Source organism: Crocodylus siamensis, chromosome 5, assembly GCF_052110815.1.
Source record: "Crocodylus siamensis isolate JL-2025a chromosome 5, ASM5211081v1, whole genome shotgun sequence".
In the NCBI taxonomy this organism is placed as follows: Eukaryota; Metazoa; Chordata; order Crocodylia; family Crocodylidae; genus Crocodylus; species Crocodylus siamensis.
In genome coordinates this window covers 53408625-53434268 of record NC_143399.1, presented here as the reverse complement: position 1 = coordinate 53434268, position 25644 = coordinate 53408625, and the positions used below count along the sequence as shown (strand labels likewise).

At 43.2% G+C, this 25644-nt stretch overlaps 2 protein-coding genes across 3 annotated transcripts in view; both read left to right on the top strand.

Moving 5' to 3' along the window:
- Nucleotides 1–3581: 3581 nt before the first annotated feature.
- ARPC5 (actin related protein 2/3 complex subunit 5) lies at nucleotides 3582–7526 on the top strand. The gene is made up of 4 exons (XM_090049220.1): nucleotides 3582–3848; nucleotides 4390–4461; nucleotides 5476–5652; nucleotides 6230–7526. Exons 1-4 carry the CDS (start codon nucleotides 3705–3707, stop codon nucleotides 6290–6292), a joined length of 456 nt encoding a protein of 151 aa, XP_089905346.1. The 5' UTR covers nucleotides 3582–3704; the 3' UTR covers nucleotides 6293–7526.
- A 2026-nt stretch (nucleotides 7527–9552) lies between these two features.
- The window catches only part of COLGALT2 (collagen beta(1-O)galactosyltransferase 2), a 174299-nt gene continuing 158207 nt past the window's right edge, over nucleotides 9553–25644 (top strand). For both annotated transcript variants that reach the window (XM_090048244.1, XM_090048245.1), the window contains exon 1: nucleotides 9553–9793. The gene's annotated coding sequence lies outside the window, so the exon portion shown is untranslated. The remainder of the gene's footprint in view (nucleotides 9794–25644) is intronic.

The following is a 25644-nucleotide window of genomic DNA, read 5'->3' as shown; positions in this document are numbered from 1 at the left end:
CTTAGGCTTATATAATATTAGACTGTATTACATAAATATATACATTACAGAGACGCACACAGATTTTCCAGCACACCAAACATGATGCTGGAAAGGCAGGTGGCCACTCTTCTGGCTTTTAAGGAGATAGGTGCAGGGGTTTCTGGGGTTTCTGGGAAACTGCACTGTCATGGAATAGCTCTAAGTAGGTGCCTCAAGGTGCACAGCAACAGAAGCAGACTCAACTGAGACACTTGCCTCCATAACTTCTACCTCAACCTCCTCCAAAGTGCCTTCTGGGGAAAGAGACCTGGCTCTAAGGGCAACTTAAGGGGTATGGAGCACAAACTCAGCTGATTCCCCCTCCTTCCCCAGCATTTCCCTTGCTAAGGCACTCAGATGCAGCTCCAGCTCTTCCTCTGGCACTGGAAGGCTCAGGCTGGAAATTAAAATTGGAAATTAAAATTGGGTTGGAGGAGACTGCAATGCTGGTGCTGCTTGTTGCTGCCGTGGTGGTGGTGCTCAGCTTTGCTAGGAAAATCAAATCTGTTCATGTCAAGTTGACCAAACTCCCAGAAGTCTTTTTGAGATGACTGAAAATTGGCAGTGATTGTGGCCTAAGGTTAACCCCAGTAAAATGCCAGGGAACATGGAACATTTAAAACAATGGAACAATACAACCTTAAAATAAAATGATAGCATGGTAATTTTTCGGAGTAATTAATTTGGGGATGGGAAAAAAAACAGGAAAATATTCTCAAGGTGCAAGGATGTGCTATTGTATTCTTAGGATCTATGAGCCAAAATATTATATAACAAGCTTGGCTAGCATTAATAAAGGTGACATCACTAAAGGGTTAAATAGTCTAAGCAAGTAAAATCAGTGTTCGCTGTTCACTGTTCGTTGTATGGATTTCTGAGGGAGACATCTGCATGGCTCTCTAGAGGAGGACCAAGCCTTCGGACTTGGAACAACAGCGTAACCCAGGAAGCTTTCCCAGAATGGCTGGATGAGGGAAGTAACTCCTGCGTAACAGCTCTAGACAGACTGTGAAGTGGTGAAGAGTCACGATAACACATGCAGTCTTTGGTAACTGTCTGCTTATATTCTGGCAATCCCAGTAAAGTTGACTACTCATATTCTGGCAACCCCATTGATGAATTGCTTTGTGCTTAGTAGATGTTTTGTAGTCAATAAAGCTTCTGACCGTTTGTCAGACGAGTGCTGGTGGTAAATCACAGAGTTCTCCTAACCCACAGAGAAGTAGGGGTTAAATGAGTTACAGCCCAATACTTGGGGTTGTTGTTATTATGGCAGGTATTATTGGAGGGGATGCAGACACTGCTCCCATCTCCCTGGTGCTGCTAGTAGCAGAAGCGGCATGGCTGCTAGTTGTTGGAAAGAGACTGCCTCTAAGTTTTGGGGGGGAGGGGAATTTAGAACTCTTCCTCTACCCCCTTTTCATCTGAAACAGTGAAACAGGTTTGGCAAAACGGAATGGAACAGCAAAACAAAACACTGTCCTTTTGAAATGGCAAATCAAATCAAAACAAAACATTGCCATTTTGTACAACCCCTTATTTGATATCCACAATGACAAATGATTGCCGAGTTAACACTTCCCCAGTCCCACTTCCCACTCTTGGCCAACTGAGAACCTTACCCCATCTTAGCATACTTTTCAGCTACTTTTTAGGAGTCCCTCACTCCCAGATGGGTGAAAATCCTTATAATCCCTGTTCACTTCACCACCCCTCATTCCACTAGCTGGCTTCTGCCATGACAACAATGGCTTATGGAGCTAGCTGGCCCCTTCCTATTTCCCAACGTGAAGCAAGAGAGGAGAACACAGGGCAGATGGCAGGGGTGGTAAAAGTGAAAACAAATCTCCACTTTTGTACTTCAAGCCAGAGAAACACAGAACAGAACAAACTCTCGAAAGTAGTTAAGATTCTTATTCCCAGGCTTCTGAATAACTAGGTGATGCTGCTTTCCCCAACTTGGCTCCAGGAGCCCCATGTGGCAATGATATACGAGGAAGGAGCTGGCTTAGCTGGCTGTGGAGCACTACAAGTCACCATTACTTGCATCAGAGATGAAGCAGTATCTCTTCAAAAAAGGGGGCAGTCTGCACTACTAGACATGTTTAGGCAAAGGCCTTTGCTTTTACAGGCAAACTTGGACTGAACAGAGCCCTTAAAAAGCGTATGTATAGGATAACCACCAGCTGTTCACTAATCAGAATGCTGCACTTACCTGAGGAGTGATGCCACACCAGAAATTAGGCAAACATTCCCTTGTAGCTTTTGCATTAGTCATGAATTAGAAAAAAATGCTCCAATTGTCATGAATCTCTTCTGCAAATAGATGTGGATTTTTGTTCTTTAAACTGAATAGCATCTCTTTAATCATATTGTAAATCACCATGAAGAAAATGTTGAAGACAGCTCACTTTCTGGCTGGAAAGTGTTGGAATATTTAAAACCAGGGACAGAGTTCTAATAAGGGTTGGAGAAATGGAACATGATTTCCCTGACTCTCTGCAAATGAAGCACCAAGCTTCCTTGAACGTTGAATGTTCCTGTAAGAATTCTTGGCTGGACAATGAATGTACTGCAGGCATCCCACCACTAGGTGGGTGGGGGCTTGGCTCAGTGGCGGAGCACATGTGATACTGGGCCACTCCCAGGGCAGGTGCTGGGATGATCAGCTCATCCAGGGCTGCATGGGGGTATACCCGTCACTAAAGCCCCCCAGCCCACCACGTGCGTCCCACTGCCAGGCGGACAAGGTATAAGGTAGGGGAAGGGGAGGAGTACATTAGATGGCGGGGGCAGTGATATGCCTGTCCCCTGTCCCACCTGCTAGTACCTCTCGCTCTGGATCTGCAGCCCCTGCTGGTGCCCGCCCCGCACTTCAGACCACAGCTCCTTCCCATCCAGGCCCTGCCAGCACCCCACACTCCCAACCTACAACTGCCTCTGCCCTGCACAGACTAGGGAGGGGCACATGCCCCTGTGCCTCTGCTGGGGTGTGTACAGCAGCAGGAGCCCCCACACACTCCAGGTCCGTCCCTCCCACCGCTCAGCTGGGCCAGGGCCCCCTTCACCCCCCCACCCCACTCCCTCCCTGGCGGGGGGGGGAGGCTCAATCGGCTCCCCCATGAAGTGGTCTGCCAGGTGGGGGTGTGGCGGGGGGAGATCCTGGGTTGCCCCTTTACTTCAAGAAGTGATCTTCACCTTAAAAAGGGTGGAAACCACTCACGTAGCGCATGTAAAAGCGACACAGACGTCCGCCACCCGGCGCCCCCCAGCCCTTCCCCCACAGGTGACTCGGCTAACGAGCGCCCGTTTTGCCCAAGCTCCCTCCTGCGCGCCTCTCGTGGCGGCCTGAGTTCAGGGCGAGGGACGGGGCTAGACCCCACCCCAAAGTCTCGCATCTGCCGCGGGAGCGGGTGGAGCAGGGAGCGGGGCCCAGGGCCTGGCACCACCCAACCGCCAACAGCCCGCGAGCCCCGACTCTTCCAGGACCAGGCCTTTTCTGCGCATGCGCGCACCGAGGGAGCCGGCGGCTGGAGGCGGGTGCTTCGGTACAGCGCGTGCGCGGAAGTGCGAGGCGGAAGCGGCTGCGGGAAGCGACGGCGCGGGACGCCGGCAGCGCCCTGCAAGAACGGAGCGAGCGGCGCGGCCGCGGCAGGGGCAGGGGCAGGGGCAGGGGCAGGGCGATGGCGAAGAACACGGTGTCGTCGGCGCGCTTCCGCCGGGTGGACGTGGACGAGTACGACGAGAACAAGTTCGTAGACGAGGAGGACGGCGGCGACGGCCAGGCCGGGCCGGACGAGGGCGAGGTGGACTCGTGCCTGCGACAATATCCTTCGGCGCTTGGCGAGGAGCCGCGGGCCTGGCGGGGGCAGGGAGGGGGCGCGCTTCGCGGGGGCGGGATCATGCGCGGCCCTCTCCTTTTATGGGGAAAACGGCTGCAAGGGGCGGGGCTGCGGCCCTCGGCTCCTCCCCCGTCTCCATGGCGACGGAAGCAGCGTGGCCCTGCCGGATGTGGGGTTTTTCCCACAGAGGCGGCTCACCTGAGGGGAGCTGGTGCCAGCATAGCCACAGAGGGACGCACCAGCCTTGGTGCTCGCCCACCTTGTGGGCAGATGGCTCTGGCGAGGCTCCTAGAGATTTCCAAATGCCCAAGTTGTGAGTGCAGCAGTAATGGGCCAGCCCCTCAGCTCCCAGCAGCTCTTTCCACTAGCTGCCTCACAGGGAGCCCCCATAACCTCCCCTGCGCTCGATGCTGCCTCAGAGATCCTCCACTGGAGGGCTGTGGGGGGAGCAGGTTATTCATGCCTTGGGGTCAGCTGCTGCCTTCCAGGTGCTTGTTTCCCCTCTTTGCCTTAACCTGTGTTCACAGGGAACATGATGGCTGCGCTGCAGGCTGCTCTGAAAAACCCACCCATCAACACCAAGAGCCAGGCAGTGAAGGTGAAGTAGGAAACAGCCGTTCACCCTCACGCTCGCTTGTGAATCCTCTCCTAATGCTCTAATACCTCCCCCACCGTCCATCTCCCTCCCTCCCTGCGTCTCTCTCTCTGTGCATGTACAGCTTATTTACGTGCTGCCCTCTTAGCTAAGCTGTTCCCTGCAAGCCTAATCTTACCAAAGAGAAGTACAAATTGATCGGCCGCTGCATAGTCAGCATATCTCCCTTCCAGTGCAGACTGCAAATGTCAGTGTTCCCACATTGAACAGTGCTTTGAATATATCATATGCTCCTACAATTTGGCTGTCAAAAGGCTCCCCAAAGCAAATTTTGAATGGATAATGATCCCTTGCAGATACCCAATGCAGAGGTGAAAGATGTGCGGTAGGTGTAGAAATCGTTCAAATTATACCACTGCCCGCTGCTGTGTTTAAAGTAGACTACTCCACTATCATTTCAAATTGGAGTTCATTGGCTGTACCAGATTCCCCAGTCAATTGATAAAGAATTTTTTTCCCCTCACAGTCAGCCACATGAATTTATGCGAGACTTGAGAATGCAGACATCACCACAAAGATGGCCTCGCAGGTAGTTTTGTAGCCTCAGCAAACAGAAGCAGAACTTGGAGAACAGACAGAAAACCCAGAAGAAGACAGAGCTGTTGCTCTCTTCATTTGGTTTGTTCTGAGACTGGCTCCATTATAATCAACTGATAAGACCAAGTTTAAGTAACTTGAGTACTCTTAAAGCTAAATTTGTATTACTTATCTTTAGGTTCATTTAGAATTGTAGATATGTGGCAAAGCCAGCTGAGTTAATGTTCTGTTGTATGCATCTGTTATATAGTATGATTTGCAGCTTTGTGTTTCAGCTGTCTTAAATGTGTTTGTCAGTAGTTGAAAATGAAATGTGGTACCTCCTGGAGTGAAGAGATCTTTAACATTTGGGCACATGCCATATGAGTATGGATAGGTTTGGTTCCCAGTAGTGACCTTTTTTCCTTCACTTCTTTACAGGATCGGGCAGAAAGCATTGTCTTGAAGGTCCTCATCTCTTTCAAAGCCAACGATATTGAGAAGGCAGTACAGTCTCTAGACAAGAATGGAGTCGACCTGCTAATGAAATACATCTACAAGGGCTTTGAAAGCCCCTCTGACAACAGCAGTGCAGTGTTGTTGCAGTGGCATGAAAAGGTATGTTTATAGGGGAGGAGTCCTGGTGGTCTGGAAATTCACATGAGTGGACACCTTTGTATATAGGACTTGGTCTTTTGGTTGAGTCCAATAACAGCCACTGTTTCTTCCTCCTGAAATACTACTGTCTGTATGACAGCAGGAAAGACGAGGTTCTACATGGAAAAGTGTGAATCATATACAAATGTACTACCATATCTTTGAATATAGCCTTTAGAGCTGATGTTTGATGGCATTTGATGAGACGATGAAGGTGAAGAAGTAGTCTACCCTAAAAATTAAAGCAGAAGATTTAAATGGGAATAGAATGCAGAAGTTTTGATGCCCCTCCTCCACCACTGACTCTTAAAGAATTAAGAGCTTGCTTCTGCAAGCTCTCCAGTGCCACTTCCCCATCTGTAAAATGAATGTAGTAATACTTCTATATTTCACAGTGCTACTGGTTTAGTGTTCCTAAAAGCATTTGGAGATGCTGAGAGGAAGTGCACTGTGGAATTTCAAAATACTTTTAGCAGTTAATTGTTCCAGTTTGAGTTTACCTTGGCTCTTATTTATTGTTATTTTTCTGTTTTTTCAGGCCCTTGCTGCTGGAGGTGTAGGGTCCATTGTCCGTGTCTTGACTGCCAGAAAAACGGTTTAAGTCCAGCAACAAGTGGCTGTCTGCTATTGGTGTGGGAAATGGTGGTACAAAGACCAAAAGAACCAAATGTCGTCGCTGCCCTGTGGGTAGCATCTGTCTCTCTCAGCTTGCCTTCTTGCTGCTGCTTTCATATCTGACAAAATATGCATATCTCATTTCCTTTTGTTAACCTTTGGATAGTATAGAGGTGCAATTTAATTTCTAATGGGAATATTTGGTACTCGGCATTTCAGTGGCATCACATACAGTATATACACATGGATAGTTATACACAATTTTTGTGTATGATGGTTTGAGTTCATGTAAATAATTGTGGCAGATTTTTGACCTTACTCTCCATGCAGAGGCTGAGGGACTTAAAGGCAGTGTATTAATTCTCTAGCTAGCCCCACAGTGTTTGATGTAATATAGATATATGTTTGAGAAGTTGACAGCTATTATTAAAGGTAAGTGGATCATTCTCTTGGTCAGTTCTGAGCTCTACAGCAGTGAGTTGGGTGGAAGTAGGGAGGCTCTGTCTTCCCTCAGAACCTAATTAGTCATTCAGTAAGTTGATATTTTTTTTTCCTTTCTCATAAGAATTTCACATCTATGGAGTGTGTTTGGTTTTTTGCTTTCTTTGTGATCAGCCAGGTGCTGATCAGAGAGAGCAAGTCATAACAGTTAAAGAATAGTCTAAATCATTGGAGATAAATGTTGATTTTCACTGGGTCCTAATTTAGTAATCTTATTTTGGGAGCAGAGCAGATGTAGATAAGGGCAAGTAGTAAATGCCCTTGGCAACAAGCTGAAAGAGAAACAGTTATATAAAATGCAGCACAGTTGCTGCCTTTGGACATCAGTGCACATTTCTCAAGATTGCCAGTGTGGCCCTTGTAAAATGTCTTGATCAGTATTTTTCCCCAGGTACATGGGACCTAGAAAATACCAGTAGGTTCACATTCCATAATATAGCTTAGTGCATTGTGTTAACTAACAGATAAACCAAGTGAAGTCCCAAGAGAGACATGTTCTTTTTAATTAAAAATTGTCCATAGAGTCCAGTGTATCCCTGACCTCAGATCACCCTGAATGTGTGTAACAAAAACTGAAATGCACCAGTGTTCTACATTCACATTTTACACCTGTTTGGTTGTGTAAAATTGTGAGGAATTTGTGAAGACTTTTGCTGTTTTTGATACTTGCTTTTTTTTGTAAAATGATATAAGATCAGAAAATAAATTGTTGCTGTTGACATCTGAATTTTGTTTTCTAATTCCAGCATAGTACCTGTCATGGTTTTTCCCCCAAGGTAGCTATTTGCATATACAATGAATAAGTTGACCCCTGGATTTTATCATAACAGGCTTAACTATTCTAACTATCAAGATATTTAAACATAAAGAACATTCTAGACCAAGGAAATACATTTTTGAAAGGGAAGAATTTATGATTTAAGTGTCTATCTAAATGAGAGTGCTAAGAGGGGCTATTTAAATTCATTTCCTTCACACACATGCCACATTTAAAAAAAGAAAGTAAAAAGCTTAGGGTTAGATACCAAAAAATCATTACTGTGAAAAATCAGAACTGCAATCATGAGTGTAAATGGAATCATAGGGAAAGAGGCCATGAGAGGTCACCTAATTCATCTCCCTGTCCTAGGGCAGAATCAGCTATTTCTGCCATTTCTGACATGCTTATTTGTGCACTTACAAGCCTCCAATGATACTGTAACCTCTTTATAGCCCCTTATACTGCTTAACTGTTGAGTTGGGGTTTTCTGATGTCTATCTTAAATCCTCCATGTTGCAATTTAAGCCAATTATTTCCCCACAAACTAGGATAACAGTTTACAGCCTTCCTCTTTCACCTTTTACATATTTGAAGAAGTGTTCTTGACTTCTGATGTTCCTTTCCTCCAAACTCTCCAGATGGTGCACATCTTTCTTGACCAAACTGTATTGGACACAGCACTTCAGCTTGGGCCTGACCAGTGCTAAATAAAATGGAAGGATTATTTCATATAGCTACTGCAATACTTCTGTTTATACATCCCAATATAGTGTTGGAGTTTTTACACAGCAGTATAACATTATAAACTAGTGTTCAGTTGACAATATACTTCAACACCTAGAACAGATTGCATTTTATTAGTAGATGTTAAGAATCATGAACCAAAAAGATGACAAAGCCATAAGGGAAATATAAAGCACCCGAGCAAGGGAGTAATATAAGAGGGATGAGAGTAAAGAAGGGAACGCAACTAGGTTACAGAAAATACAATGTTAGTTAACTAGGCCCGGGGGTGGCGGAAGGAAAGGGAGAGGAGTCAAGACACAGAGAGAAAGAAGATAGATGCACAGAAACCTGTACAATGGTCCGCAGTGGTGGAGGGGGTAGGTTGAAGAAAGTTTCTCAGTCTGTAGAGTCTTACAGTCAATCATTGCCCATTGTATGAGGAGGAGCAATAACAACTTATCCTTATTAAAAATATTTCCTGGCTATGTCCGAATTAGGATAGCCAGTGGGTGTGTCCACATGTTCATTAATGTGCTTTTGCTACTGCCCATTAAATTAAGTACCTCTGGGCACTTTTACATGTGCTCAGGGGGTGGGAGGGGTGGTGCTTTAATTAGAGTGGTTCTAAGAGCTGCTCTAAAGCACTGTAGCATCTCATGTATCAGCATCCCCATGTTTAAAAATGGTGGTGGGGGCACTTGAACTAAAGTTCATTTTACAAGCTTTAGTTCAAGTGCCCCCACTGCCATTTTTAAGCAGGAGGCTTAAAAATGGTAATTACCACATTCCAGCAGACTTAATTAATCAAGTTTGCACCCACACACTGTAATTACAGCAGTCTCCATGCTTGTGCACAGGCACCTTCTAATGTGAGGTACTAAATATATATGCATTAGGCTGCCCTAATGCACACTAGTGAAAGCTCATGCTTGTTTAGTGATGCTTAATGTGCGGTAGCCTAATTTTCCTTCATATTAGCAAGGATTTTGATATGGTGCTCTAATATGCAGTAAAATAGGCTACTGCACATTAAAGCGCATGTGTATGTGCACATGGCCGCCAGGCAGGGCTGGGGCTGGAGTTGCTGCCCAGCTGGGTGGTCTGTGCGTATACACAGACCAACTTGTGAAAAGGACTGAAATAGTCTCTATTTTGTAGCTGCTGGTTGCTCCCCAGTGAAACCACAGTTGTTGAATAGCAACTAATTAGTGCTTCACAGGCACTGAAAACAGTGCAGGGGCTATGGGAATATGGTATCTTTCCTCAGCAGCCAATTGAGAAATCCTTTATGGAGGGGGAGTGACAATTAGGAATGGCATTTTTCTGCCTTATTCTCTCTAGAGTGCAGAGACTTCCCAGCAAGACTGTTTTTAACATTTTAAGATCCTGTTTAGTAACATAATATAGAAACAGATATATTTGATTCAATGAGATAAACGATGCCTTTATGCTGGATTACAGTTTCAACTGAGTTTTTCTACTAATACTAAAGGAAATAAGGTAAGTTTTTTTCAGTATTAAATGGTCCGGTATAACCTAAGTATATATGAGGCAGTCTTTCCTGCAGTGATCCTTCACTACAATGCATTATCAATTTTAGATTGAGCATGTGGAAGAAGCATGTTGCTTTCTGCTTTTTCTTCTACCTATAATTATTTCATAACTATCCATGACCCAATTCTTTTGTGTGCACCAACATTTCTTGGGTAGAAGCAAATGCCTGGAAGGCGACAGTGTTGTGTTATAGATCAGGTTTTCAGGATGATTATTTTCTTCAATCTCTGTCAAAAATAGTTTTTCAAAGCTGAAATATTACAAAACATTTTAAAAGATGGATGACTGAAGGGCTGGTTTAGTAAAGCAGCCTGCGCATCTTTCAAAAGCAGAGCCAGTAGGAAATGAAGCTCTGCTGCTACTTAAATTTTTAATAGTGGGTGAGAATAGTTAACACAGCTGGGAGGTACGGAGCTAGTTGGTCTCTCGCCATCAATTATTCAGTGATGGCAAGCTTGGTGTAAACTTCCATATGGAGATGAACTGGTAGATTTGGTCTTGAAATACAAAAGCCCCTCTTTCAAGCACAAAACTCCATTAATTATCTCATCTCTTTCTCTCTTGCTTCCCTTTTTTTTTCTGTCTTGTGTTTCAGACACTTGTTGACAAGAAAACGTGTTCAATATAAAGCTTGATAATATAATCACAATAAACACAATTTAAGAATACTGTGGCTTTTAACCTTAATATAAATTGTTTAATCACCATAAAATAGCAAACTGGTAACAATTAGGTAACAATAAGGATACTAAGGTTAAAAGCCACAGTATTAATAGCCTTAATATAAATATGGTAATAGACTGTATGTAGAGTGTTTGTGTAATAGGCAACAAAATAATTGGATTTTGGTTCTAAAGTCTATGTTGTTACTGGGAGCAAGAGAGTGAAAAGGCCTAGGCACTGGCACAGCACATCTACACTACAGGTTCATACAGGTGTAACTGTATCAAGTCAAAAAAAAGGCCAAATACATGGTATAAATGAAAACTAAGAACACAAAGCAAAATGTAGCTTTAAATTGATCTATGGTTCAGGTAATACTTTTGTTACTAAGCTAGGGATGATCAGGTACCAATAGGAGGAATATACACCAGAATATATCCCCCCTACTGCAGTGTCACCTCTCCTAGCTCAAGATTAAGAGCAACAGAAACTCAGATTTCTTTATATATGAATCATGTGAAGAAGGATGAAACAGAAGTTTTCCCTCACTAGATCTATCTCCTCCCAGTAACAACTGCATCTCTGGGGATGAATTTAGGCTTGTCACAAAGTTACTTGCTTCCAAAGAGCATTGTGTCTAAAGTGATGATTTTGACTATAAATCTGATCAGAAATGTGTTACTATATTCATTTTTTGATCATAGGCTCTATATGCTTGTAGATCTCTTTTAGAAGACTTATTTTCTTGAATTCCAGGACTGTAGCATATCATTAGTGTTTCCAGACATCTATTATTTGAAATACAGACTTAACATGAATAAATAAATTCCTATACCTCTACAAACTATACTATTAGAGTTCTAACTATGGGAGACCATTTTTAAAGGGGCCACTCTCCCTTTTTCCATTCCCTCTCCCCTCCCCCTATTACCACTACTTGCATCTTTTTCTTAAGTCTTACAGAATCTAAAAATCCAGGCTGGAAGGGTGCTCTGTAGAGGTGTGCAAAGCGGGCCCTATTCAATTTGGATTCGGCCTGAATCAGGGACAGTGATTTGATTCATTGATTCGGATCACTGTACCTAATTCAATTCAGCCAAATCCAAATCTGAAGATTCGAAGCTGATTCAGAGAATCAGCAATTCAGACATAAACACAGCTTTAAGTGGTTTTTCTACATACCTCAAGGTACCAGTGCAGCTTGTGAATGCTGTGATGCTGGGGTACATGGAGTGTCCCACAGGAGTGTGGGGGAGCCCTCCATGTGCTTGGCGGCTAACTCAGAAGTGGACCAGAAATGCTTCTGGTCCACTTCTGGGTCTGCTGCCAAGCACACTGGGGAGCCCCTTGTGCTCCTGTGGGACACTCCATGGACACCAGCATTGCAGCATTCATGGATTTCATAGACATTAGTGGCTGGAAGGGGCCTCATAAGATCATTGGGTCCAGCCCCCACACCAGAGGTGGGAAGTCATGTGGGATCAAGTGACCCCAACAAGAGAAAAGCACAGCTCTGCTGGGACTTAAACCCAGAGCCTTTGAATCCCTTTACCCTCTAGAAGTCTAATGCACTATCCATTGTGCCACAGAACCACCTACTGTATAGAGCTGCCTGCTACCTAGAGGTATGTAGAAAAAGCATTTAAAACTCTGCCTATATCTGAATTTCTGAGTCTTTCCAAATCTCTCCAAATTGATTTGGAGGGTTCCGATTCGATTTGGAGAGATTAAAGGGTCCTCTGATTCAGTTTGGATTTGGAGACTCGGCTACCGAATCGAGCCAAATCTCCACCGAATTGAATCAGGGACCAAAGCTTCATGCAGCCCTAGTGCTCAAATGGTTATCTAGTCCAACACCCTGCACAGGGGGGAGATGTCTAAACCAGTCAGACAGAAGTTTATCTGACTTGTGCTTAAGCTTCCAGTTATGGTTAATCAACATCTCAAGGTAGTCTGTTCCACTGCTTAACAGCCCTCAAAATGAGACATTTCTTTCTAATATCTAACCTTAATTTTCCTTGTGACAACTTCAGACCATTACTATATGTCCTTTACTTATTAGAGGTGGTTTGACAATCCCATCCCCAGCACACACACACATTTCCACAGTTGAATGAATGAAATTTGATTTGGTTTTGGGGAAAACTAAAATGATGCTTTGTCATTCTTATGGATCCCCTTTGTCTCCCTTTTTTCCCTTCTGTTAATAGCTGAGGGAATAGCCTTCATGCATAGGCCCCAATTCAGCAAAAAAGGCTTGAGCACATGCTTCAAGTAACTTGGCTAAAGAGAGATGGACTTAAAATTAAGTACATGTTTCAAATTGCTTGCTGAATATGAGGTCTCAAAGCAGTGTCTGTATTACTCTTGAGAGAATTCTTGGTTTACCTGATGTGCGTAAAGGGGTGTATTGGACTAAGCTAGTTTGGTGGTCTTTCTATAGTGTACGACTGTGATTGTGCACTGTGTGTATATGTGGTTTTATTTTCCAACTCATGGACTGAAAAAAATATTTGCTGTTAGGCCAACCTGGTGGTGACATTGCTGACATGCCACAGGTGCATGACAATCCATTCTCCAAGGCCCAGCCACAGACCCAAGTGCAGCTTAAAAAAAAAAATCTTTTGTTTGTTTGAATGGATCTTTCTCCCTAACCCAGGCAATTATATTTTTCACTTGTTCGTTGTATACGTAGCAGTGAATGTTGTTTTTTATTTTTTAAATGCCCCTTCCTATTCTGAAGTAATGCAGGCTAAATAATCTAGTAGGACACTTCTATCCCTAATGTATTCAAGCAGAAGGTAAGGGATCTGAGAATGGTTTGTTTATCTATAGATAGTACTACTGCTTTTGGATGACAGTGTGTATCAACAAGTAGGTTGACACAGTGTGGTCTTGTGACAAGTGTACCAAAGATGTCAGGAGAACAGATTATTTTCCCGATTTTGCCACTGAGTCACTCTGTAACTTTCAGCAAAGTACATAATGCTGTCTGCACCCCAGTTTGCCAGTAAGATTGGGATAATGATAATCTCCACTAGTAAACTGCTTTGAAAGGTAGTCAGGAAGCCTTTTGCGTATGTTAGGTATCTATGGTTATTAGACAGACAGTTTGTGCGCCACCTTTCTTAAAAACTAGAAACTAAATCATACAATACCTACCCATTTGTGTAGTACTGACCTTAAATTGCATGTGTAAGATTATTAAGATTTGCAAAACTAGCCTTTCAGTTGAAGGTATAGAAGAAGGTCTGCCTCTTGTTTTAAGGTAATAGAAGAAGAGAGAAAATGATTTTGTGGTTTAGAAAGAGTTCCAAGTGGGCCACGAAAGAAAGAGCTGCCACTGAAATATCTGCATAATTAAAAATAATGGATAAATTAGTAAAAGTCAATGAGTTCATGGATGACACACACCAGAAGAAAGAGTTACATTTATTGAATGACCCATTTGCCTTTCTAGTGAGCAATAACAGCTCTTATATGAAAAGTGAACCAGAAAAAAACTTTAAGGTTACTAAATTGTATTGTCAAGTTAAAGATACAAACTTTATAAAACTGTATTTACCATTTAAGGAGTTTTTAAACTTAATCCACTGATATCATTTTTAACTTTCCTTGACTGAGAAACTATCAATACATTAGTCAATACTGTATTTATGTATCTTTACATTTCTGGGCAATCCTGCAGTCAGACTGAGTAAAAGGCATCTTTCTGAGTAAGGACCACTCTCTATTTATAAAAATAACAATAATTATTCTTATTACTTATAACAACAATAATTATTATGTTTAATATTATTATCAACTTAAGTGTTTAAAATTATTATGCTTAACCTCAGTCACATTTCTCTATTTGGATATTTTATGTGCACATTCTTGCCAGTGAATCCGAGTGCAACCCCACCATGTTTTGCTTGCAGAAGAGTGTTATAAAAGAAAGAATGACATGGACCTACATGGAATTTTCTTAAAATGGATTTTCCAAAAGTTAATTTTTCACCCAAATTTGATTTGTTAGTAGCATCCCTTTCAACTAAAATAGAGGCCTCATTATCTTAGTACTCAGTAGTATAAACTCTTTCACCTATTTGGGAGGTGAACAACAAAAAGATTCCACAAAGACTGAAATAGTAGAAAACTAAGGACTCCAGTGTTCAAACAAAAAGAGGCCACTTGCCCTTCACTTTTAATCCCAGATAGCTGCTATGTCAATTCAATTCACTGGTTTCTCTATAAAAATGGCTAGCTGTCTTTTTAATTTAATCACTTGCACTATTTGCTTCGATGGCTTTTTACTTGCTAAATTGTTCCATAGGCTTATTACTTTTTCTGTCCAAGTTAAACGTAAAATTCAGAGGCAGAAGCAGCTACATAGCAGCATCTGATCTACATAGCTGTTTGGTGTGCGCACACCCTGAAATGTGATTGTGCTCCGGCCTCTGACTATTTTAATCTAATTTTCATTTGGACAGTCCTGGCTTCAGCTCTTCTCACTCACACAAACCTGTCTAGTCTTGTATGTTTCTCATGCTGACTTACAATGAGACTGTTAACTGAGCATGGCTGTGGGCAGTGGTTGTCCTAATCCATTATTACTTCTATACCATGTCATAAATTTGCATGGTGCCCTGCAGAGAATCATAGATTTGGAAAGGACCTCCTGGGTCCTATCCCATGTCTAGATGTTGAATTTGCTATTCCTAGACCATCCCAGACAAATGCCTATTCAGCCTATTAAAAAAACTCCATTGAAAAAGACATGACAGTGGCTTCACCCCCTTGCTTTACATGTAGTGGGTTAGGGTGCTCTTGGTGTTTTGGAGCAATATACCTTGTAGTTGTATGACAGCGTTGTTTGTGTAGTTTTAGAAATAGTTTAGACAAGCACTTTGTAAATGTCCATGTGTTACCGTAGTCTGACATCTATGTCTTGAGTGGTGGTTCTTGGTGCACCCACCTTTAGGACCAGACTGTTTGGCCCCAGATGTAAACTGCTAAAGGTGCAAACCGTGTCTCACCTGCCATGCCTTGATGTTAACTTTAAGACGAGGGAGGTTTCCTATTCTGCTGTGCCGTTAACCGTTTGGTCAAGCGATCTTCCACGGGGCTCTGCCTCCCCTTGCACCCTGCCCTAGCGCCAACCCAGTGTTGTTGGTCTTAATCTGGTTATTAGCATCACAAATGAACCATCAAATACCCGCAAGTACTTGGTGAATATTCAGCCTAAGCTAAAGAGACCTGATTTAATTCAGTCCTCTGGGCTGTCAAGCTACTTCTATTCAAAGTGCTACTCCCCTGGATAGGGTTTTACTCCTTATTAACTTAATAATGGTACGACAATTTACATGTACTTTGAGGGATACAAGCAAATTCTTTCTCCTTGCCCCTAACAGCTCATGGTTAGTTGTCTTCCTCCCCACCACAGGACGACAAGGGCTCTTTGCTGGTCAACTAGCTCAGGAGCAGGTCCATGTCTCTCATCCATCATCCCACCGGTAAGTTCAAAGACTCCTCCGAGTCTTTACATGTAGGAACTGAAAATAGTTCCTTCCATTCACCCCTGCCAGGGCAAGCTGTATATGTAGCTGGCTGCTTCTTCCCCACTGGGCTTCCTCTTCCTTGTTCCCCCTCTGTAGAGGCCAGGTGCATCTTTATGACATTCTCTGGTGCACTCCCCACCAGCTGGAGTCAGCATGCATTGATAAAGCGTGGCAGCAATGGCACTGGGATTTCCAAAGACCGTGCTGCCAGTGTGCCCACTGGTGAGCCCTGGGACTGTGGGTCTCCCAATGCTTCCTGGCCACTGACTGTCTTGGCAGCTTGCATCTCATCACCACACACTTGTATGGGATAGTTTAGATAGGGATGATTTGACCTTGACCAGGGAGTTAGAGTAAATGGCCTCCTGAGGTCCCTTCCAGCCCTACTTTTTTGATGATTCAATGACTTCACAGTTTTCTGTACGCCACTTGTTCTGCTGTTCTACTGTTCTTACAAAAAGTATTTTTTTACCCTGAGACTTAATTGCTACAATGTTGTTGTGTTGTGTCCTGCCCCCATGGCAGGGGAGAACACGAATTTTCCTTCATTTCTATGGTGGCCTGCAAATATTTTTGAAAATTGCAGTCATGACCTCCTGCCATCCCATCTCCTTTTCTCCCAACTGAACTCACTAGATCTCAATCTCTTCTCATGTGGCTTGTGTTTCAAGTTCTTTTATCTTTGCTGTTAGTTGCCTCTGGATCTTCTCCAGTTTGTCTATATACATCTTAAAATACATAGCTCAGAACTGCACACAATAAAGGCATGGTCTCTGTCCTCAGGATCTTATAATGTAGACAAAGATTTACAGTGGGTGTGTCTACATGAGATGCTTTATTGCACTATAGACTATGCAATAAAGCATTACTATTTAACCTTGTACTAGGCTACTGCACAGTTAAATAGGCTAATTCACAGTTAATATACTACCTGAAAATACAGGTAGTATTAACTGTGCATTAGCTACTGCACAGTAGTGCATGTGTAGATGCTGGCTGGGAGCAATTTGATCCCAGACAGCAGGGGGCCTACTGCTGCCTGGCTAAACCCCATATGGCCCCCCATATGCCCGGCTAAACCCCATTGGGACTGTCCTGATCCTCATATAGCCAGGAGAACTGCTCCAGCAACTTGGACTTCTGTGTCCCAACTAGGTGGGGATCAGGTTGGGACCTGATCACCATGTGGTGAGGAGAGGTGCCCCCACCTGATGGGGACAGCCATCTGGGGACCAAGAGGGTCCCAATCCTCATGTGGCTGGGAGAGGCATCCCCACCAGGTGGAGATGCCTCTCCCAGCTACATGGGGATTAGGTCCAATCCCCACATGGCTGAGATGCAGTAGTCTCAGCTGCTGGGACAGCTCTGCCCCCTCCCCCAAGTGGGGATTAGAACCATGCCCCAGCCCCCTGCCAGCCCCAGGATGGCACCTGGGGGAGCCTGGACCTCCCCTTGGCTGCTACAATGGGGCAGAGCAAGGCAGGGGAGCAGGAAAATCCCTGGTCTCAACTGCTCTGGTTGAGAGCAGATTTGCTCCCAAGCTGGCACATGTGTAGATGCTTTTCCGGGGGACATTTTACTTCACCTTTTTTAATGGCAGTAGCTTTACTATGCATGAATTGCATGTGTAGATGTGTCCACAGGTGCTTAAAGTGGGAAATTCTGTTTAATCTAAAGGACTATTAGGGCACCTATTCACATGATGAGCCTCTCCTCCGATGCATTGCTAATTAGCACACATTGGAGCAGACACAGTTAATTGAGTCTGCTGCAAGTCTGCTGGAGTGTACTAATTAGCACGCTCCAGCTGCCCCTATGTCATGTGTATTCAGTGTCCTTGCATTTCAGAATGGTAGCTGGGGTGCTTTAATTAAAGATCATTGAACAAGCTTTAGTTAAAGTGCCCCCACCAACATTTTAAAGAGCAGGGTGCTGAATACCTGTGATGCTGCAGGTGCTTTAATTAGAGCAGGTTTCCAAGCCACTCTAATTAAAGTTTTCCCCCTCCATCCCATAGCACATGTGCCCTTAATGTATAATTATGATAGCTTGGAGGAATCTGAGTTTTCTAGACAGATAATTGGGGTGAGATTCTGAAGACCCTGTTATGCACAGCCAGTTGAAACTGGACAAGGAGTAAAGCAGATCTGTTGCAAGCTTTTAAAGCAGTGACTGGTTGTGGAAGAGCACAGTCTGTGACTCAATGTGTTCTTTCTACTGAGGAGAAGCCTGTTGACTACCAGACATGAGCCAGCTAAGAAAGGGTTGGTGCAAAGCCAGGTTTACGCCAAAGGAAAGCAAAGTCTTGAGACCTTGATAAGACTGAACAAAACCCAGTACTACATGTGTATTTTAAATGACCACAATCTTTTATTCCAGTTTTTTTTCTGCTTCATTTACCACAATTGCCTGTATGAGAATCTCTGTATTCAGTTCTCTGAAGCGTTCTCCTTTTACCCCTAAAAGTAAAATACTTGTAAGGCTTTTCATGAAAGATGTTAGAAGTAACCAAATATTTTGGGACCTTTATAAACCCAAAGATTAACCATGTCTGTTGTGTTGATTTTTATTTCAGGGCTATATTAAGCTAACAAATTGTATGCTAATAGAAGGGGATGCTACATAAAATTCTGTTGTTATAGTTACTGTCCTGGCAGAAAGCTGTCATGTGAAAGGTACAATTGGCTTTCTTAAGTAAGGGGAAAGTAACTGGCTAGGGGACAGATGCCTCAGGGCACTGACAGAAGTGACATTTGTCATGTGATAGGCCCCCTGAAAGCGATCTACAGCCATGTCATGACACAAGCACAGCTGCAGAGTGCTTTAAAGTAGTGGCCAGTCACATGACAAATTAACCCTCATCACTTGAGGGATCAGAGGAAGGCACTCCACTTCGCAATGTCTTAGGGAACTTCTGTTTCATTTGTGTTGTGAATGGGGCTGGGCTGCATCATCCCAGCCCTGCCCCCTGTACCATAGTATCCAAGTGCTTCACAGTCTTTAATATAGTTCCTCACAACATACCTGTGAGATAGGGAAATGCTATTCCCTATCTCTACAGACAGAACTGAGGTAGCATGACTCAAGTATGTCCATGTGAACTGCAGTTATGCTTTTCTGTGGTAGTGTGGACATACCCTGTGACTTGCTCAAGGTCTCACAGGAGGTTTGCAGAGGAGCTCAAAATTCATCACAGCTTCTCCAAGTCAAAGGCCAGCACCCTGCCCTCAGATTCAGCCTTCCTCTCCAGTTCTTCACTGGTATTAAAAAGCTATGGAGGGCTTCAGGCCTTTTAATAAAAAACCTGATGGGAAAGTTGACTGAAGTTCTGTCTTTCTGGTAGCTACAATACTGCGTGTTAACTACTACAAAAAGATCATTGCAGTAAGCAGAGCACTGTATCCATGGCAAACTTAGCTTTAGGCTTTTAACAAATAAAAAGACCATGGTTTATTTCTTTATAGTTAGTTTTGTTTTATGTAATGTATGTTACATTTGCATACATTAATTTATGGGTTTTTTAATGACTGATGTAGGTGGTGTTTCCAGGCTGGTAACCAAACAGTCACAGAGAAGGCCTTAGTGTTGGTGGTGGTTTTTAATTCAGCTGTTTTTTGTAAGACACAATGCAATCTCTTTCACTACTTAAATCTGCCTTATGTATGCTGTGCATACCTTCTAGAAAAGCCTCATTCAGCTCCTATTGAGGATCCTGGGATTCTTTCCAGTCAATTTCAATGAGAGTTAAAAAAAGCCCTTTCTGTGCATCTTGCTTATGTGCAAGCTATCTGAATTTCAAGATGCATTGTCCAGTTCTTGAGTGTAGGCCAAATGCTAGCATCTCCTGAGTTCTTCTCCCAGCTGTGATAATCATTATCCCTTTCTGTAGGCAAGTCTCTGGCTCTCTATAAAAACAAGGATGCTGTTTTCCCATCTGTTAAATGAGGATGTTGTGAGCATTAATTAGCTAATGCCTGCAATACACTTCAAACGTGAACAAATTATATGCAGGCTAAGCATTCTCCTAATAATTAGGGAAGTTCCATTTTTGCAGTAACGTAACTATCAGGGACACCTGGGGACTTTGACTGAACAAGAGCAACTACCTGACATGAGATAATAGTAATTATAGGCAACCATCAATCCAATGGTGTACACATAAAGGGTCTATGACTGTTAAACAAAGACCATCACTGAGTATGCCTAGGCAAGCAGGAAAAAGAACTGGTTGAAAGAACAATGGAAACTGCTTGCATCCAGTGAGCAGCTGCACATGCATTTGGGTGTGTGTGGTGCATGTGTTATATTAATATAGTAACAATGTCATGTTTGGGCTAATCCCATGTAGCTTGGTATCTGTGAATGTAATGGGTGCTGAAAGGGAAATATAATTAAGAGTCCTGTGATGAAATTAAAAATAAGTGAGGGAGCTCCGTCATCTGGCATTCTTGAAACTCAACAGAACAGAGCCATATTTCATATGCGCCATACGGAGCAGCTATGTAGTAAACTGTAGTTAGGAAACTGTAATTAATCCCTCTGAAACGAACCTGAGTATTTGAATATGCTTTGCCTCTTGCAGGCCAGTACAGAGCATAAACTAGTCCACGCAGTTGCAAACCATTTCCCTCTGTCCATGCTAGGCTACCATTTCCCTCTATATAATGTCCTTATATATAAAAGGGGAAACTTGGTTTGAGGGGTGCAGATGCTGTTGCTTGGAGAACACCAGTCACAAGCCTGAACTACATAAATAACAGGAACTGGTCAAAAAACCCAAGACTGTTTTGGTTCAGCTATACAGGACCGCTACCAGCATTGCTTATAATAAAATTGTTTAACCTTATAACTGTTCCCATTATCGCAGTAAAGCAGAACCTAATGCAACAGCAGTCCAATTTGTAAGAATTAATGACAGGCTCCCATTTGGCAGCAAACAGCAGTGCATTCTTATGCTCAGAATGGTAAACTAGGAAAACGTATTCCTCCATATACCACAAAAACTGAAGGAAACAGAAAGAAAGCAGTCTTCCCATCAGCATTTAAAGCAGTGGTTCCCAAACTCTGCCAGATTGTTCACCACCAATGATGAAGCTGTATAGTTTTAAACTGGTGGTGTACAATCTGTCAGAGTTTGGGAACCACTGCTTTAGATGCTGATGGGAAGACTGCTTTCTTTCTGTTTCCTTCAGTATTTGTGGTATATAGAGGAATATGTTTTCCTAGTTTACCATTCTGAGCATAAGAATGCACTGCTGTTTGCTACCAAATGGGAACCTGTCATTAATTCTTACAAATTGGACTGCTGTTGCATTAGGTTCTGCTTTATTGCAACAATGGGAACAGTTATAAGGTTAAGCAATTTTATTATAAGCAATGATGGTAACTACCTAGAGATATGTAGAAAAAACATTTAAAGCTGTGTCTATGTCCGAAACACTGAATCTTTCTGAATCTCTCTAAATCAATTTGGAGGGTTCCGATTTGATTTGGAGAGATTAAATGGTCTTCTGATTCAATTCAGATTCAGAGATTTGGCCACCGAATTGGGCTGAATTTCCACCAAATCAAATCAGGGACTGAATCTTCACACAGCCCCTGATCTATCTATAGATATATATAAATATATAATGTATGCATGTGTGTGTGCATAAGTAAAGCATGTGTGTATAGATATAGATATATATATATATATTCATACATATATAGAGATAGATAATAAAAGGACATTATAAAGAGGGAATGGTAGCCTGGCATGGAGAGAGGAAAATGATTTGCAGTTGCCTGGACTAGTTTATGCTCTTTACTGGCCTGCAAGATGCAAAGCATATTCAAATACTCAGGCTCACTTCACAAGGATTAATTACAGTACAGCTTACTAAGAATTTAATACTAGAAAGCTAGAAAAATAATTTATTCAAACAAGAAATGGAACAACAGAGGCCCTTTTATAGATTTTTTTTTTGGGTAGTTACCACCTGGGAACTTTCCCCATGATTACATCAGGCACTTGATATATCTTTAGAGCAAAAAAGTTCCATAAAAGAGGACTTTACATGCTGTATTGGTTCAGCTATAATTTAGATGCTGATGGGAAGACTGTTTTTCTTCTGTTTTGCTTCAGTATTTGTGGTATATGGAGGAATAAAAGTTTTCCTACTTTAACATTCTGAGCATAAGAATGCACTGCTGTTTGCTACCAAATAGGAGCCTGTCATTAATTCTTACAAATTGGACTTTTGTTGTATTAGGTTCTGCTTTACTGCGACAATGGGAACAGTTATAAGGTTAAACTATTTTATTATAAGCAGAGCTGGTAGCGGTGCCTGTAATTAATGTTGCCTGACACTACTACAAGAGCCCGGTTTCACTAGCTTATAAAGTTGTCATGCTGTAACCATTGGGTTGAAATTTTCCATGCCAGGTGCCTGCCTCAGGCTGAATTTTTTGGGAATGTTCTGCTACAAAGACCCAGTCATTTCTGAGAGTGTAATTAAGGGAAAATAACCTTTTGGCCATTGTGGAATTCTTACAAGAGTTGGGCTGAAGTGCTATTTCCTCCATGTTTGGAAAAAGAGCATCAAGGAGGTGACACTGACTGTTCCCATAAAAATTCCCCAGATTGGAGCAGGCTATGATTATTTTTAAAACATTTCAATTGCACATGCTCAGTGGAGCCTGATAAAAGAGCAGTAACTAAGTGCTCAGAATAACGTATTTGCACCAAGCATGCCCCCTTTCTTTGGGCTACAGGGACTGAGTAGAACATTTCTGGCAATTGTGCCACGTGGCTGGCAAGGGACCCTCTGGAGTAAGCTACAGGAACTGGGAGCAGTGAGATGGTCTCCTCTGTGTTCTTAGTGGTTCCCCTATCAGGGGGAAGGAGGGGAAGTTGATGGCACCTGCTCCCCATAAAGTTTAAAATAAACTGCCAGGCAAGTATAGCTGTATTTATTATATGCAGGCAGAGCTAAGGTTGCCAGTTAACTTAATAGCTTCATTATTATCATCCATGTGGTTCCAGCTAATCTCTTCACCCTGTGGGTGTCAACATGCCTAAATATTCCACTAATCAATCTATACTTTCTTCTACAATTATCTTTCTGTTATGTACTGCTTCCCTGCTCACCCCCCAGCATATCCAGTGATGATGTGCTGCTACCTAGGAACCTGCACTGGGTGGCTTCGTTCCTGGAGGATTCAAACCCACAACAAATCAGAGACAGGAAGGGGGGAGGGGGCAGGCTGAGCTAATCAGTGGCAGAGCAGGAAGAAGCAGGAGGTAGCTGAAAATGTGAGGTGAAGAGGTAAGGTACCACAGTAACATTTTCTTGGGCTATTCATTGCAGCAGATTATAGTGGCTATGTGAAGCTGAACCAGTGGCACAACCAGGGAGGCATAAAGCCAAGCATGGGCAGATCTACAGGGATTGGTTTTCCAAGGTTGGGGCACTGCAAGCAGCTGAAGTGAGTCCTTCCCCTCCGCCAACCTCAACTGTTTCTGTATGTTGACAGTGGAAGCCAGCTATGGGCACACTGTAAGGAGGAGAGTAGTGAAGCCGGGGTGCGGGGGAGGGGACAGTCACTGCCCTGTTCCATCACCATAGACCACTCACATAATAACTGACTTAAATCATCAGACTGCTAAAGCCATTTGCTTCCCTGTTTTTAACCAAGCTACCTTAAAAGCAAGCAGTTTCCTTGGAATATGATAATTAGTTCCCTTAGTTTGTTTTCCCTTAAGGATAGCCCCCACTAGGCCTGTGCAAAATTTCACCGGCAGATGCTGTTTCAACTCGTTTTGAGCTCGAAACAGCAAAACTGAAATGAAACAGAGAGCTTCGAAACAGCCTCAAAACAAAACAAGGTAAGTCAAAATATTTTGAAATCTTTTTAAACGTTTTGAGTTTCGAAGCTCAGGCTGGGCTTGCCTGCAGGGAGACAGAAACTAGAGCAAGGAGAGGAAGGGGGAAGAAAAGTGGGGAAGGAGGGGGAAGGGTTAGGGTTATTGACTGTGTAGCTGGCCATTGACTGTCATCCTTCTCTGAGGTCTCTTCCAATCCCAGTGCTCTGGGGGTGGGATGGAAAAACTGCAAAGAAGGCAGCATTGTTTGAACTACCCTGCTTTCTGCCTTGGTGTCAGTTGAGTGAGGGTGCACCTTAACACACACACAGTGTCACCCACCCATGTCAAGAGTTTTGCCTGCCAGCAGCTAGAGATGCAAGGCCCCAGAACCCAGACTCCCCGTGTACCTATCTCCTTGACAGTTGGCAGGCTTTGTGGTCTCAGCAGGGCCTAGCAGGCCTGCAGTTTTCACTCCCCTCTGCCCTAAGAAAGATAGTCCCACAAGCACCCATGTCACAAGTTTTGCCTGTCAGCAGCCAGAGGTGCAGGGTCCCAGAACCCCTGTACCTATCTCCTTGAAAGCTGGCAGGCTTCATGGCCTCAGCAGGGGCTAGCAGGCCTTCAATTTTCACCCCGCTGCACCTTAACACACACACAATGTCACCCATGTCGCAAGTTTTGCTTCTCAGTAGCTTGAGGTGCAGTTTCCCCAAAGCCCCTGTACCTATCCCCTTGAAAGATGGCAGGCTTTGTAACCTCAGCAGGGGCCAGCAAACCTGCAGTTTTGACCCTGCTGTGCCTTAGCACGAACACGTCACAGTTTTTTGCTTTCAAAACTTTGAGGTGTAGTTTCCCTGAAACCCCTCCACCTATCTCCTTGAAACATAGCAGGCTTCATGCCTTCAGAAGGGGCTACCATATCTGCAAGGTTCAACCAAATCAGGCAAGAAATGACAAAGTTATAGGCTGTTTTGAGCTTCCCCATGATAGCCTATGGGCAAAAAGTTGAAACAGCATTGAAACAGCAAAACCGTTTCGACGAAGTGAAACAGAGCAGCAGTTTCTAATCAAAACAAAATTCAAAACAAAATGCTGTTCTGTCAAAATGTTGAAACGCAAGTCAAAATGGAATGGTGCCATTTTGCACAGCCCTAGTCCCCACCTAGAGAGCCCCATGTGACTTGTATTAAGCAGAGTGGACAAATATGGACAAGACACAATTCCTGTTAGGTGAATGACTAGTTGGCTGAATAACTACAAGGAATGGGTAATTATAAATGGATCAGTGTCAGAATAGGATGAGGTTTTAAGTAGGGCTTCTTAGGGGTCTGTTTTGGGTCTGCTGGTTTTAACATTTTATTAATTACTTGCATGTGTGAATAGAGAGATTACTAATCAAGCATGCTGATAACAAGCATTTTGGAGGATAGGAGTAGAAATGAAAAAAGATCTTAATGAATTAGAGAACTATAGACACCAGAAAGTTCAATAAAGACCAATACCAGGTGCTACACCTAAGGAATTAAAAAGTACAGATACAGGATGGGGATAACTGGCTTTTCAGTAATGTTGCTAAGAAGGAACCAGGGGTTATGCTGAAGGACAAATTCAACATGTGTTAGCTATTTGATACTATTGCCAAAGAAAGCAAATATAATTTTGGGCTGTGATAACAGAAGCACTGTATGCACGCATTATAGACTGGGAATAGTATCACTCTACTCTGAGCTAGTTAGGCCTCAGCTGAA

Excerpts from the sequence above, each read along its gene's own strand:
- ARPC5 (XM_090049220.1), top strand. The coding sequence starts at position 3,705 with ATGGCGAAGAACACGGTGTCGTCGGCGCGCTTCCGCCGGGTGGACGTG. Across the intron at positions 3,849-4,389 it reads TGGACTCGTGCCTGCGACAA|GGGAACATGATGGCTGCGCT; the intron begins TATCCTTCGGCG and ends CCTGTGTTCACA. Across the intron at positions 5,653-6,229 it reads TGTTGCAGTGGCATGAAAAG|GCCCTTGCTGCTGGAGGTGT; the intron begins GTATGTTTATAG and ends CTGTTTTTTCAG.